Genomic DNA, 12,919 nt, shown 5'->3' on the forward strand with positions numbered 1-12,919 from the left:
TAGACCTGCATCTCCTACCGTTTTTGAAATAAAGACAGGCAGGAGCAGAGTGATGATGATAATATCTTGAAGGATAACAGAATTTTCAGTGCTTTAAAATAATAACTGTTACTATTAAAAAAAGCTGTATTTTATTCATTTAATTTTCAGTATTTTAAAAGTCATTTCAATAAATAGCTAAACACCATGGGACTTCAAAGACAGATATTTTGTTGTAATGCATTTGTTCATTTTCAATTGAAATTAAAGCACATGTTTTCTACATATCCCATATTTTATATCCCATGATATTTTATATTCTCTTATGAGGTGTATTACCATAACACTCCGTCCATCTGCTCCTGGTCCGGACCCCCTGTCAAATTTTAGAACCCTTTGTGGCCCACAAGTCAAAAAGTTTGCCCATCCCTGGTCTAGTGTGTACAATGTCCTGTGTATGTGACTCAAAATGGCCTCTTTGGTTTGTAACAAGTAGGAATGCTTCTTTGTTGGATAAGTGTTTCTCTCGCCGTTGTTTCGCTTTAGAATGGCTGATATGGTAATTGTATTCATTTGTTAATCAATGGGGAATGTTATTGTGTCTTGTGATGCTGGGAACTTGGGGGAGGAGTTTTCGCAGGTTTTTGGGTGTGAGGAGGAGGCCGAGGAAGGTGGACGTGTGCTGGACTGCTCTTAAGACCACTGGGGTGGTCCCAGGTGCGACGGCCGGATGGGTCGATTGGTTCACTGATTGAGCTCCAACGAGTGCACTAAACAGACTGAACTTTGATAAGTTGGCGCCTTTTGTTTTTTTCCCTGTATATATAGTATTGCCTACTACTCTTTTAATTTTAGTAAACTCTTTAAAGTGTATTTCATAACGGTATTTGTTGTGGATTTGATACTGTTGGCGGGCGCGAGGCATAAACTCGATTCTCACAGCACCTGCGTGTACGGGAGGTGGGTTGGTGAGTGGCTGGATCTCCGTTTCCTCTAGACATATACCAGCCTTTTGGGTAAGTGTTACAAGTGAATTTCACATTACCATTCGCAAGAATCCATTTGTGAACAGACTTCCACATTTTTGTTTCGAAAGATGCTTTCCCTTCCATAAAAAGCAGAAGTAGAGGTAAAAGCTCGAAGCAGGAGCATGCCAATTGTGGGCTGAGGTAATATAACAAGCGTGAACAATACAGGAATGATACCTCTTACAGAGGACTTCACATAAGTTTTTGCTGCATCTCGTGCCACAGATGAACTTCCAATGGTCTGGAGAGTGGCAAATGTGGTAGCATTGTACAAAAAGGGTGGCAAAAACAAGCCAGTGAGTCTGACATAAATGATGGGTAAATTGCTGGAGGGCATTCTGAGGGACAGGATCTACCAACATTTGGAGGAACTCCCCAATTTGGAACAATCAGCATGGCGTTGTGGGTGGACAGACATGTCTGACAAGTCCATTGCAATTCTTTGAGGAGGTAACCAAGAAGATAGGGCAGTGGATATTATCTATAAGGACTTTAGAAAGATCTTTGACATAGTCCTCTTGGCAGCCTATTCTGGAAGGTTATATTGCATAGGATCAGGGTGATATCGCAGATTGGATTTTTAAATGGCTCAGGGTTAGGAAGGAGAGGATGATGGTTGAGGGGTTTTTCTCAGATTGGAGACCTTGTCTAGTGGTGGCCAAAGGGGCTGGTGCTGGGACCTAATTTAAGACCACAAGACATATGAGCAGAATTAGGCCATTCAGCCCATCGAGTCTGCTCCATCATTTCATCATGGCTGATCCATTTCCCTCTCAACCCCATTCTCCTGCCTTCTCTCTGTAACCTTTCATGTTCTGACTACACAAGAACCATTAACTTCCACCTTAAGTACACCCAGTGACCTGGCCTCCTCAGCTACCTCTGGCAACGTATTCCACAGATTCACCACTCTCTAGCGAAAGAAATTCCTCCTCATCTCCATTCTAAATAGATGTCCCTCTATTCTGAGGCTGTGGCCTCTGGTCCTAGACTCCCCCACCAATCTATCTAGGGCTTTCAATATTCAATAGACTTCAATGAGGTCCCCCCTCATTCTTCCAAATTCCAGCGAGTACAGGCCCAGAGCCATCAATTGCTCATATGATGAGTCTTTCATTTTTTGAATAAATTCTCATGAACCCTCTGGAACATCAGTGTATCTTTTCTTAGATAACGGACCCAAAACAGCTCTCAATACTCCAAGTGAGGCCTCACCAGTGCCTTATAGAGCCTCAGCATTACATCCTTGCTTTTATATTCTAGTCCTCTTGAAAGGATAACTAGTATTGCACTTTCCTTCCTCACCAAGGACTCAACCTGCAAATTAAGCTTCAGGGAACTGACTCTGAAGTCCCTGCACCTCAGATTTTTGAATTTTCTCAGTTTAGAAAATAGTCTAATCTTTTCTCCTTCTACCAAAGTGCATGACCATATACTTCTTGACACCATATAACATTTGCCACTTCTTTGCCCATTTTCCTAATATGTCCAAGTCCTTCTGCAGACTCCCTGCTTGCTCAACAATACCTGCTCCTCCACCTATCTTCACATCATCCACAAACTTGGCTAAACAGCCATCAATTCCGTCATCCAAATCATTGACATACAATGTAAAAAGTGGTCCCAACACCAACCCCTGTGGAACACCACTGGTCACCAGCAGCCAAATATAAAAGGCTCCCTTTATTCCCACTCTTTGCCTCTTGCCAATCAGCCAAAGCTCCATCCATGCTAATATCCTTCCTGAAATGTCATGGGTTCTAATCTTGTTAAGCAGCCTCACGTGCAGCACCTTCTCAAAATTCAAGTATACAACATCCACTGATTCTCCTTTGTCTATCCTGCTTGTTATTTCCTTGAAGAATTCCAACAGATTTGTCAGGCAAGATTTTCTCTGAAGGAAACCAAGATGACTTTAGGCTAATTTAACATACGTTTCTCCAAGTACTCCACAACCACAGCCTTAACAAACGACTCCAACATCTTCCCAACCACTGAGGTCAGACTAACTAGCTTATAATTTCCTTCCTTCTACCTTGCTCCCTTCTTGAAGAGTGGAGTGAGATTCTCAATTTTCCAGTCCTCCAGAATCATCTAGAATCAAGTGATTCTTGAAAGATCATGACTAATGTCTCCACAATCTCTTCAGCTACGCCTTTCAGAACCTTGATGTGCAGTCCATCTGATCTAGCTGGCATATCTATCTTCAGACCTTTCAGCTTCCCAAGCAGCAATTCCCTCGTAATAGCAACTTCACACACTTCTTCACCCATTCTCGAACATCTGGCATACTGCTAATGTCTTCCATAAAGAAGATTGATGCTAAATACTTATTCAGTTCACTTCTCCCTTTCAAATTTCAGATTTAGGTGTGAATGAATAAGGCACTGAATAAGATGGTGGTGTAGATAGTATAAAAGCTTATGAAAAATTACAGAGTAATCTTAATCAACAAGGCATGTGGGCTGAGGATTGCCAAATGGCTTTCAATCCAGATAAAAGTGAAATATTATATTTTGGGAGATCAAACCATGGTAGGGCATGTACAGTGAATGGTAGGGCCCCAGGAAATATGGAATAGAAGGATCTCAGTATGCAAATGCATAGTTTGGAGAAAGCAACAGCTCAGGTATTGAGCAGAGGATTTGTGAAATTATGTTGCAGTTATACATTTGCTGCATTTTGGAGTATTGTGTACAGCTTTAGTCACCTTGTTATTAAACTAGAAAGAGTTCAGAAAAGATTTACCAGTGTCTGGACTTGAGGGCTTGAGTTATAGAGAGGTTCCTTATACTTGGACTTTAATTCACTGGAACATTAGAGATTTGATAGGTATCATGAGGACATAGACTAAGTGAAAGCACATAGTCTTTAATCGAGGAGGGCTTGACAAAAACAAGAGAGCATAGATTTAAGATCAGAGGCAAGAGATTTAAAAAGGACATCAAGGGCAATATTGGGGAGCCTACAGCCTCAGAATACAAGGGGATCCCTTTAGAAAAGGGATTTTTTATTCCTTAGATGAGAAGGAATTTCTTTCCGCAGAGGGTAGTGAATCTGTGGAATTTATCACCACAGAAAGCTGTGGAAGCTAGGGCAATGGGTATATTTAAGGTGGAGGTTGATAGTTGCTTGATTAATAAGGGCGTTGAAGGTTGCAGGAGAACGTAGTGAGAGGAATAATAAGTATGCTTCATTTGCATAGAATTAGACAATGGGTATAACAATTATAAAAATTATAAAAATCAGAAATTATACAAAAGGCTAATTTTCCAACCAAAGAAAGAAGTCAAGTGATACCTAGTAAAAAGCTGTGTTTGCACAATGCTGGTAAAAAAAAAACATACTGCCAAATAAAAACTCAACAACTGCTAAATGAAGAGATTATACACACCTCCTCAGCCATCTGTAAGAGTGCTTTGTTATTGTTCTCCCATTTGGTACGCCAGACTGTAGTTTCTTTTTCCAGCTTTTTTATTTTCTTGGTCATCTGTGAGGAATGAGAAAGTTTGACCTTGCACAGAAACATATTCCCAATAGAGTATCTTTATACAAATTGCAAATGTGAATTAAACCTTCCACCAAAGCAAGTTCCCCACTATGCTGTACGTTCCAAAAGCAAAAGCCGTGCGTGAACCAGGAGGTTCAACATTTGCTGAAGGCTAGACTTGTGGAATTTAAGTCTGATAACTCAGGTCTGTACAAGAGGGAAGAAACAATTCTGAGCAAAGTTGAAGGCAGTATTGGATGCACATCAACTCTAGCAGGGTTTGCAAGACATTATTTCCCCACAAAGTGAATCAGCAATGCTTCATCATCAGATGGACTCAACACCTTCTATTCCCATTTTGAAAGGGAGAACATAACTACAGCTGTAAAGATCCCTGCTGACAGGGTCCCTCTGGTGACCCTGTCACTCTGTCACGGAGGCCGATGTTAGGCTGTCTTTCAGGAGGGTGATCCATTGCGAAGCGGAAGGCCCCGATGGAGTACCTGGTAAGGCTCTGAAAACTTGCGCCAACCAACTGATGGAAGTATTCAAGAACATTTTCAATCTCTCACTGTCACAGCCGGGAGTCCCCACATGTTTCAAAAAGGCAACATTATATCAGTGCCTAAGAAGAGTAGAGTGAACTGCCTTAATGACCATCACCCAGTAGCACTCACATCTACGGTGATGAAATGCTTTGAGAGGTTGGTCATGGCTACAATGAGCTCCTGCCTCAGCAAGCACCTGGACCCAATGCAATTTGCCTATTGCCACAATAGGCAATCTCAATTGCTCTTCACACAGCCTTAGATCACTTGGACAACATAAATACCCACGTCAGGATGCTGTTCATTGACTATAACTCAGTGTTTTACACCATCATTCCTACAGTCCTGATCAGTAAACTCCAGAATCTGGGCCTCTGTACGTCCCTCTGCAATTGGATCCTTGACTTCCTAACCAGAAGACCACAACCTATGCGGATTGGTGATAATATTTCTCTGCTGACGATCAACACTGGCGCACTGCAGGAGTGTGTGCTTAGCCCACTGCTCTGCTCTCTATATACAAATGACAGTGTGGCTAGGCATAAATCAAATTCCATCTACAAATTTGTTGATGATACAACCATTGTTGGTAGAATCTCAGATGGCGATGATAGGGCATTCAGGATAATGGTGTCACAGCAATAACCTTGCACATAATGTCAGCAAGACAAAAGAGCTGATTGTGGACTTCAGGAAGGTTAAGACAAGGGAACACAAACCAATCATTAGAGGGATCACAAGTGGAGAGAGTGAGCATTTTCAAACTCCTGGATGTCAAGTTCTCTGAGGATCTAACCTTGTTCCAACATATTGATGCAGCCATAAAGGCATCAAGACAGCAGTTGTATTTCATTAGGAGTTTGAAGAGAATTGCTCTGTCACTTAAAACACTCAAAAACTTCTATAGATGTACCATGGAGAGCATTTTGACAGGCTGCATCACTGTCTGGTATGGGAGGTGGGGGGGGGGGTACTGCACATGACTGAAAGAAGCTACAGAAAGTTGTAATCTTAGTCAACTTTAGGAACTAGCCTCTGTAATATCCAAGACAGCTCAAGAAGCGGTGTTTCAAAAAGGCAACATCTATTATTAAGGACAGCCCATCACCCAGGGATGTCCTTAAATTGTTACCGTCAGGAATGAGGTACAGAAGCCTGAAGGCACATATTCAATGACTCAGGAACAGTTCCTTCCCTCTATCATCAGATTTCTAAATGGACATTGAACCCATGAACATTGCCACACTTTTTAAAAATATATATATACTCCTGTTTTTGTACTATTTTTTAATCTACTTAAAAATATATACAGTTGATTTATTTTTTTTCTTTCTATATCATCATGTATTGCATTGTATTGCTGCTAAGTTAACAAACTTTACAAAAGATGCTGGTGATAATAAACCTGAGTCTGAATCTGTAAAAAAAATATTGTTTCCGCATTCCAATCTAGATGGCAGAAGTTAAGGAGAATGATGTGCTCAAACTGGAGCCTCGTACAGTTCTCTACAAATGACGTCTTGTACAAAGGCAAGAAATATTAGGCATCATCATCAAATGAAGAGGAACCAATTTAAACTCTAAGATTCATCAATTTGTGCCAATTGGTTGAGCCCCTTGTCGATACACATGACTACCTTTGAAAAGGTTCCAAACAGAGCTTCAGAGCTTTCTCAAATTTTGACCCTAAGATTGGTGGTGGGGGGGAGGGGGTGGGTTACTGGGCAGTGAAGATGGGTATATGGGTATAATGGCTTACAGAGGGATCTCCATCAGCTGGAAAAATGGGCTGAAAAATGACCGATGGAATTTAATGCAGACAAGTGCAAAATGTTGTACTTCAGTAGGACCAATCAGGGTAGGTCTTACACAATAAGCAGTAGGGCAGAGGAATGTGGTAGAACAAAGAGATCTGGAAGCACAGATCCATAATTCGTTAGAAATGCTGCCACAGGTATAGGGTTGTAAAGAAAGCTTTTGACATATTGGCCTTCATAAATCAATATACTGAGTACAGAAGATGGGATGCTATGTTAATGTTGTCCAAGATATTGGTGAAGCCAAATTTGGAATATTTTGTACAATTTTAGTCACCTACCTACAGGAAAGACGTAAATGAGATTGAAAGAGCACCAAGAAAATTTATAAGGATGCTACTGTGTCTGGAGGGCTGGAGTTATAAGGAAAGATTGAATAGGTTAGGACTTCATTCCTTAGAAGGCAGAAGTTTGAGAGAGGATTTGATATACAGAATTATAAGGGGTATAGATAGGGTAAATGCAAGCAGGCCTTTTCCACTGAGGTTGGGTGGAACTACAACCAGAGGTCATAGGATAGAGGTGAAAGGTGAAAAGTTTAAGTGTTTTGGCATGGACTGGATGGGCCAAAAGGCCTGCTTCTATGTTGTACTTCTCTATGACAAAGCTAGTTGGAAACCCATATTGATGTAGATTTGTGTTTGACATGCAAACACCATGTGTGCTTCATCCAGTTGACCATGATTCTGGTTTGCATAGGGATACTGTAAAGTTTAACTAGCTAGGCTGAATCAGACTGTTACAACAGACAGTAATCTTATCATTGGTTTACTACACAGGGCCATCCTCCCCAGATTATGAACACCCAATTTACGTACAGCCTGTACATACGTGCAAGTGTTTGGGACACCAGTTGCAGCAGGGTTGCAGCCATCTTCTGCTGACTGAGAACTCTGATGGTAATTGCATTTCCAATTTGTGAACTGTCTAGGTTATGTACTGTTGACAAGAACAGAACCCTGCTGTAACCTGGGGAAAACCTGTACCTAGAATCCAAGACATCACCAGCTGTCATTCAACTTAATAATCTGCAATGAACTGGACTATTGTAAATCTGTCTGGTGTCGAGATTCCAAAATGTCTAATAGCAAAGGAATTACATCTACCTCCTTCAATTATCAAATGGTAAATGAGAAATACATTACGTCAGGTAGAGTAGTTCAAGTGAACAAACTAAAGAATTAAAGTTTAAACCCCATTATAACAACAAGCTTTGCTCAGTTACAAAGAAAAAGATAGTGATAGCACAGACACTCACCATTCAGTCACTACCGTTTGGACGGGCTCAGGCCAGGAGTGTTGAGAAGAGCAAACAATACTTGCTTGTATCTGTATATTCTGATTTTGCTAAACACTGAATACTGAACAGCAGAGGATGCTTCTTTGTATCAGGTTTCCAGTGCTTCAGTCTAATGGCTGGATAAAATGAAAGGGCCAGCCACAATTTTATGATAAATTGGGCCTGCTACAGACTTGGACCAAGTTCAAGTACAAGTTACTGTTCACTAGATACATTTTACATCTAGTCAACCCATCTTGTATAGGACTTTTGCAATGAGAGAATACATTCCAAACATAAAAAGCCATACGTTTCAAAAAGGCAAAACAGCAATGGAAAGAAGAAACACCACTAATTCTAAATTATCTTAACTATAACCTATTGAAGATATTACTATGGAGTTGAATATGGCACAGAGGTTTACACTGGAAATCATGAACTTACCTTTTCCATTTCCTGCCTGAATGTTGTAAAGACTTCATTGCTCTTTGCTAATGTGGTCTGAAATTCTTCAAACTTATCCATATAGAGTGAAAGCTTTAAAACATTTAAAAATGCATAATTAATAAATAGCTGTTGACATCTAAGATTGAGTCACAAAAACCACCTCAGTTATCACCCTCAAACATGTGTCATGGCATTTTGTCTACAATAAAAAACATTAATATGTTGAAATCCCCAGCAAGACCTTGTGCTTGTGGAGCGAGGAAGAGACTGACCTGAATCACAGTGTGCTTCCCTCTCCACTGATGCTGCCAGACACACTGAGTATTCCCAACATTCTCTATTTCATACTGAATTATTCAAATACAACAGTCTCACAAGTAAGTGACTCTGGGATCACCAAGTTCAGAAACTACTTTAGAAACTGACAACTGGAAATCAAACAAGAGACCGCAGATACTGGAATCCAAAGTAAGAACACAGAGAAACTCAGCAGGTCAAGCAGCATCTGTGGAGGCAAAGGGTAGTTTAATACTTTCCTTTGAGACACCACATCAAGATTGAGAAGGTAGTGGGAAGATAATCAGTATACAGAAGTAGGAGAGTAGACTGTGCCTCAATGACCATCGCCCAATTACACTTGCATATACTGTGATGAAGTGTTTTGAGAGGTCGGTCATGGCCAGAATTAACTCCTGCCTAAGCAAGGACCTGGACCTGCTGCAATTTGCCTACTGCTACAATAGGGCAACAGCAGATGCAATCTCACTGACTCTCCACTCAGCCTTGGACCACCTGGAAAATAGCAATACTTGAATCAGCTGCTGTTCAACACAATCATCAAATTCTAATCAACAAGTTTCAAAAGCTGGGCCTCTGTACTTCCCTCTGTAAGTGGATCCTTGACTTTCTAATCGGGAGAACAAGGTCAGAGCAGAGCAAATCAGAAATAACATCCCTTCCTTACTGACAATCAACACCAACACACCTCAAGGATGTGTGCTTAGCTCACTGCTCTACACTCTCTACATCCATGACTGTGTGGCTAGGCACAGCATAAACACCATTGAAATGTTTGTTGATGACAACTATTGTTGGCAGAATTTCAAATCATGATGAGGAGGCATACAGGAGTGAGATAGATCAACTGGCTGCATGGTGTTGCAAGAACAACCCTGCACTTAACGTCAGTAAGACCAAGAAATTGATTGTGGACTTCAGGAAGGGGGAAGTTGAGGAAACACACACCAGTTCTCATTGAGGGGTCAGCAGTGGAAACGACGAGCAGTTTCAAGTTCCTGGGTGCCAGATCTATCCTAGGCCCATCATATTGATGCAATTATGAAGAAGGCACATAAGCAGCTACATTTCCACTAGGAGTTTGAGGAGATTTGATCTGTCACCACCAGTGTGGTATAGAAGGGCCACTGCACAGGATCAGAAAAGACGAGAGTGTTTCAAACTCAGCCGGCTCCATCGTCAGCACTTGTCTCTCCAGCTTCCAGGACATCTTCAAAAGGCAATGCCTCAAAAAGGTGGCATCCATCATTAAGCCCCTCATTACCTAGGATGTGCCCTCATCATGGTGCTTTTACAGGAACCTGAAGACACATATTCTGCTCCTCTGCCAGATTGCTGAACTAACCCATGAACACAACCTCACTATTTTTGTTCTCTATCTGCAATATTTATTTAATTTTATAAACATATGTTTCTTATTGTAATTTAGTATTTTTCATGTATCATATTGTACTGTTACTGCAAAACAACAAATTTCATGACATACAGTAATACCACTGAATGTCAATGATACTAAACCCGAAGCTGGTATGTGGAACCAGACAGAAAGCTGGGATGATGAGCAGATAGTTACCACACACAGATTCTTTCTTGTTTTGTTCACCTTTATCATCTCCCACATTTCCTGACCCTATATCTTCCTCCCACCTCTCCCAAGACATCACTCTCCCTCAGCTGGTTCCAACTTCCACATACACATTTACCTGGGTTTACTCTCCTTTGGACCATTCTTTCTAAGCAATCCAGCTTCCCCCCCCCCCACCCCCACCCACCTGCACATCATCCTTTCCTTATCCGTTTTCCACCTATCACCTGCCAGCCTCTACGTCTACCCTTCCTGTTCCCCACCCCAACCCCACTTGGCTCCAACTGCCCACCATTCCTCCATCATCTGGTTCCAACAATTACCTGTCAGCTCTTGCTCCACCCTCCTCTCATCTTTTTCCTTATACTGGCCATCTTCCCTCTACACTCCAGTCCTGATGCAAGGACTCAAGTTAAAATGTCGACCATTCTTATACCTCCACAGATGCTGCCTAATCCACTGAGTTCTTCCAGTAGCTTACTTTAAGTAAAACTGTTGATCGAGTTGGAGAACATCTGAAAACAGCTAGCTCCATGAACTTACCTGTTGCTTCAGATGTGCCTCTTGCTGCTTCATGAATTCACATTTGTGCCTCAATTCAGTGGCTTCTTTTAGTAACTATCAAAACAAAAGATGTCATTACTGAAACTGTGACACGTCACCCTCCCGCTTCAATGGCACTTCTCTTGTCCATTCAAACAATGTCAATGACATTAGCAAAAAGTGGATGAAATGCTCAGAACTTTGTAATTCGTATATTCATTTGAAATAACTGGGAACATGTTGCTCTTGTGATACGATGCAGCATTCACAGTCTTATTGTTAGAAACATTATGTCCTGCATGCCTCCAGAAATATTTGAAAAATGTTAAAGAGCAGAAGCCAGCCTTTGTTTATCAGGCCTACCTGATCACATTTTTAGCATGTGGAGTCAAGGAAATTAAAATTAGGTCTTCAAATTTATTGGGAGCTTAAACAATAAAGAGATTGAAATTTTTTTAAGTAATTGAAGCCTTCAAGTCTGTCACATTCCCAAGGTGAAAATGTCCTGATGGAAGTATTTGGGTGGCACAAATCATGGTAGACTTGAACAATTCTTAGTTCAAATTTTCCCTTTGAGCCTCATTTTCCTCCTTCTAAGGACACTTTCCAGAAATGAAATGGGCAGTGACTCCAAGATCACTGCCCAGATGGACTGCAAGCAGTGCAAAGATATAGACTTGGATATACCGATTGCAAATGATTAATATCACACAATTGAAACTGGTTAGAGGCAAATGGTAAAGTAGCACACTGCAGCTGAAATGAACTGTGTCATTTTCAAAACACTCCGTATACACTGGACAACCAATTTTTTCGACATTGTTGCTTCCTCAGAATTTTTTTTGTTTATGATAAACTGCTTGAAGACGAACACAAATACAATTTCTATTTGTATCATGTAGGAATTTGGAGAAACAAGAAATTAACTTTTATTGAATATAATGCATTTAATTGCATAACAGTGCTGACGCTTTGCAATAGTTCAACTAAGCTAAAAATAGTGTTGATGATTTTCATTCGTATTCAGTGTCTGAGGCTTCTCACTTAAATATTCAACAATAATCAGCCAGTATTGATGTATTCCAGTCGCCCTGATACTGTTGCTCCATGACTGCAATGTCCTGGTGAACCTTTCACCATCCTCGTCACTGACGAGATTTGCAGGGAAGTTGTCTAAATGGGAATGTAGAAAATTATATGCTGCACTTCATGGCTTTGTATGTTTAAAGCATGTTGTCAAATAGCTGTACATAGTCTGGTGTTCTGTAGTTACCAAGAAAATTTTTGACATCCTTGAATACCTTACACATGATTCTCTCTGGTCCCACTAGAAGTTCTTGAATTGCCTGTCATTGATGACCTGTTTGATTTGTGGACTGACAATAATGCCTTTCTGAATCTTGGCATCTGTTATTCTGACTTGAATTATGAATTGAAATAACAAATATACAGATTTCATAAAAAAAAGTGGTGTGTGATTGGGTAAATTTCAGTGATTTTCATGATCAGTAGCCCAAAATACTTAAGATATACCCATATTTAGAAAGCAAAATCTTTGTTGTCTAATGTAATCAGTAGGGCTGGGAGCAAAGATGCAGAGGGTATGGATAAAAGGTGAAAATACTTCACATCTTCACAAGTACAACCCACACATTGGAAAATGATGCATTTACAGAAATATACAGCATTAAGTAAGCATATAGAAAATAGCAGAGACAAACTGCCTTTACTCACAAACTCCCTCTCCCTGTGATGCTCCTCATCCACCTCTTTCATAATCTCTGTAGTTCGCTGAAGTTTAGCATCAACCAGCTGCTGTTGCAATTCCTTGTGTTTGAAAACCTTGTCAATGTGCTGTATTGGGACGGGGGTGGGGGGGCAGGGGAGAGGAGAAGAGAAGAGGAAG

The 12,919-nt window shown here is 40.8% G+C and overlaps 1 protein-coding gene across 2 annotated transcripts in view; it reads right to left on the reverse strand.

Annotated features, from left to right (window-relative positions):
* LOC132393140 (gamma-taxilin-like) overlaps positions 1–12,919 on the reverse strand; it is an 82,477-nt gene that overhangs the window by 6,889 nt on the left and 62,669 nt on the right. For both annotated transcript variants that reach the window (XM_059968011.1, XM_059968010.1), the window contains 4 exons: positions 12,748–12,867; positions 11,014–11,088; positions 8,586–8,678; positions 4,402–4,497 (listed from right to left, as the gene is read on the reverse strand). In XM_059968011.1, coding sequence (XP_059823994.1) covers positions 4,402–4,497; positions 8,586–8,678; positions 11,014–11,088; positions 12,748–12,867 — 384 coding nt within the window. The remainder of the gene's footprint in view (positions 1–4,401; positions 4,498–8,585; positions 8,679–11,013; positions 11,089–12,747; positions 12,868–12,919) is intronic.

Source organism: Hypanus sabinus, chromosome 4 (assembly GCF_030144855.1).
Source record: "Hypanus sabinus isolate sHypSab1 chromosome 4, sHypSab1.hap1, whole genome shotgun sequence".
NCBI classification, from domain to species: domain Eukaryota; kingdom Metazoa; phylum Chordata; class Chondrichthyes; order Myliobatiformes; family Dasyatidae; genus Hypanus; species Hypanus sabinus.